This window comes from Sinocyclocheilus anshuiensis, unplaced genomic scaffold (genome assembly GCF_001515605.1).
Source record: "Sinocyclocheilus anshuiensis isolate Anshui unplaced genomic scaffold, SAMN03320099.WGS_v1.1 scaffold207, whole genome shotgun sequence".
Taxonomy (NCBI): domain Eukaryota; kingdom Metazoa; phylum Chordata; class Actinopteri; order Cypriniformes; family Cyprinidae; genus Sinocyclocheilus; species Sinocyclocheilus anshuiensis.
Window position 1 is genome coordinate 941,476 of NW_015551045.1, and position 3,306 is coordinate 944,781.

General features: G+C 35.1%; 1 protein-coding gene across 2 annotated transcripts in view; it reads right to left on the bottom strand.

Moving 5' to 3' along the window:
* Window positions 1-1,312: 1,312 nt before the first annotated feature.
* LOC107661668 (phospholipid phosphatase-related protein type 5-like) overlaps window positions 1,313-3,306 on the bottom strand; it is a 51,289-nt gene continuing 49,295 nt past the window's right edge. Inside the window, exon 8 of one of the 2 annotated variants that reach the window (XM_016451372.1) lies at window positions 1,313-1,958. In XM_016451372.1, coding sequence (XP_016306858.1) covers window positions 1,850-1,958 — 109 coding nt within the window. In that variant the 3' untranslated portion in view covers window positions 1,313-1,849. The remainder of the gene's footprint in view (window positions 1,959-3,306) is intronic. The other variant, XM_016451373.1, reaches the window with a different exon arrangement.

Genomic DNA, 3,306 nt, shown 5'->3' on the forward strand with positions numbered 1-3,306 from the left:
CTATTTTTGTAATTTCTATTTAGTGTAGCACTTAATTTAGTTTGAACTTAATATAAAACAGAACCTGAACATGACATTTAACACTGCCTACTAATACAAAATCAAATTAGCATATGAAAAGTTTATTTACAAATGTGCAAAAAAAAAACTTTTTAGAGTTACACAAGTTGTATCTGTTAAGCCTATGAACCTTCAAACTTCAATCTTTTTTTTAAAAGCTTTCAAACAAGAATTTATGCCAACATACAAGGTCTGTCTTGATAAACCTTTCTTTTCTAGCTTACTGTACAGATTTTCATTTTAATTCCATTTCCTATTATTCAAATTTGAACTTAAATTCTGCATCTCTTTGCTACATCAAATTCAATTCAAATTCAGAGGCTCTAAACAGAGGCATTTTCCATTCAATTCTGAATTGCACACATCCCTGTTAGTAACAAATAGTGATATGAATGTGAAAAGGTTATTCAATATACAGGAAAGAAACTAGTTGACTTTCAGTTACTGCATTTTTGAAAACCTTTATAGAAATACCAACAACAATACAGATGATGAAATGATTTCTCTCCTGAGAAATGAAGAATCCAATCCATCTTTGATGACAAACTGTAAGAATGTCTCATGTCTGAAAGCCTTGTGTTGTATCTGTGGCGACAGTAATGAAAAGGCCTTCATGTCAGACTGTGCATTACATCTAGCTGGTGGAGAAATCCTTGCGAGCACAAAACGGACATTAAATATTAAAAATAATGCTGTGGTTGAATTTTATGTCTGTCATTCTGTCTGTCAATTCCTTCTGATGCATCCAAACATTATTATAAGAGCTGGTATCAAGAACGAGGTTTTTTCCTTGATGTGCACTTACAGGACCATCCAGATAGCTGATGCTGATGAGATTGTCCCAAGTGCATGGTGAATATGACTCAAAAACAAACCAATAGATACTTTATGTATGTCATTTTCCAAAACCATACACTGTGGGGACTATAAAAATGTAACTTAAAATACTCCATCAGTGCTAAGGTGACCATACGTCCTCTTTTTCCCGGACGTGTCCTGGCCGTGGTTTCTAAATTGCCTAAAATGTCCAGGTTTTGGCTTTGTTTTCCTGTTGACTTGCTCTTTCCAATACGTATATGCTATTTGTATGTGTATTTGCATTGCTTTGACTGTTCTCTGTAGATCCTGCCTTCTCACACGCCACGGTTGATTGATTATGTACAATGCCTGCACACTATTGGTCAAAGCATTTTTCAGTCATTACCTTCAGCAAGTATGAAAACAATAGGAAAGAAAAGCCAAAACCTGGACATTTTAGGCAATTTAAAAACTCCGTCTGGGAAAAAGAGGACGTATGGTCACCCTAATGAACAAAATGGAACAAAATAGACATGCCTTTAACAAAAAGATCAAGAAAACAGTGAATGTATTTACATACAAACTGACACTGCAGTAAAAATTGCAGCCAGAGTTTGGAATTTCAGCCAAAAGCTGATCAAGACTTCTTCATCGGTTCCCCAGGAAGTAGGTCGGGTTGGTTTTGAGAGGTCTAAACAGGTGCGAATCCTCCACCCACAGTCCAAACAAACTCCCTGGCAAGAGTGAGACGCCTACCTGTGATTTATGGCTTTCGTTCAGACGTTCGCGATCTTTGAGCAGGCTCTCTAAAAGTGCTTCTCGTGGTTTGTTTGAGTGGTTTGTGGAGGCCCTATTGGCAGCATGGAGGAATATGGAAGATGAGGGGTTGGAGGTGAGAAAATCTAGACCTGTGTCGAGTAGGAGCGGTGCAGAGCGGCAGAGCGTCCCCCGGAGTGGGCAGCGCAGTGGCGCGCGTGCTGGGACGGCTGGTCTACACTTCGCTGGAAATGGAGCGAGACAGTTTGAGGACATCGGGGGGGACGGGGACCCGATGAGGCTGATGGTCATGTGATCTCAGTGAATGGAGATCCCCTTGGAGTCTGTAAGGGGGGAGAGAGAGTGTGAGGGGAGAGAGAGAGAAAGGATGAGAAACCAAGACTGGAAGGTGGAAATTGTGTTCGGATTGAATAAAATTAGTGATGCACCGAAATTCATTTTTTACCGAGACACCAAAAACCAAAATTGAAACAGAAACTAATTATAACATTTATTACAAGTTGATACAAAGATTTAAATAGTTTATATATTAACTTTTTAATAATACAGTTATTTTTCTACTACAAATTGTTGATGAAATGTAAACATGTAAACGGTGGCTGTAATAAAAATGTGTTTTCATGACAGATTTATGTAAACATACATTAAATAATGAAGACCTCGCCAACAGGTTAAGTAATAATATAGTCAATATGTAATATAATGCTTATATTTATTAAAATGCTCCTCTCTAGAGTTATTTTTTCTTGCTAACTATCAAGTTTATGGTCGTTTATGAATGCCTTTTCTGAGGTAAATGTGCACGTCACATGAAAGAATGCCAAATCTACATTTATTGTTTGTATTTCGTGGTGAAACTGACAGAATTTGAAAGCTCAGACTTTTTCATATTAAAAAGAAAAGCACAAAGCTTATTGCTTATTGGATAACAGGCACACTACAAATAATGTTTTATCGCAATTCTGAAAAAAACGGTCAAAACTTCGAGTTGCGAAATTCACAATTGTGAGAAGAAAAAATAAAAACACAATTAGCTTACCTTTTTATTTTTTTTACTTTTTTATCTCATAATTCTAACAATTTTCTTGCAATTGCGAGTTAATATTTCACAATGAAGACTTTCCTTTGCAGAATTGCAAGTATATATTTTGCAATTCAGACTTTTTTCCCCTCAGAATTTCAAGAAAAAAGTCAGAATTGCAATAAAAAGTTACAATTGTGAGAGAAAAAGTCGCAATTACTTTTTAATTTTTTTTATTCCATGGCGAGAAAAAAAAGTCAGATTTGTGAGATAAAAAGTTGCAATTACCATTTGTTTATTCCGTGGCGAGAAAAAAAAGTCAGATTTGTGAGATAAAAAGTCGCAATTACCATTTTTTTATTCCGTGGCGAGAAAAAAAAAGTCAGATTTGTGAGATGAAAAAGTCGCAATTACCATTTTTTTATTCAGTGGCGAGAAAAAAAGAGAATTGTGACAGAAAGTCACAATTACCTTTTTAATTTTTTAATTTTTATCTCACAATTCTCACTTTTTTCTTGCAATTGCGGTTATATTTCACAATTAAGATTTTTTTTGTTTGTTTATATCTTGCAATTCAGACTTTTTTCCCTCAGAATTTCAAGAAAAAAGTCAGAATTGCAAAAAAAAAAAAAAAAAAAATTTAAATTTTG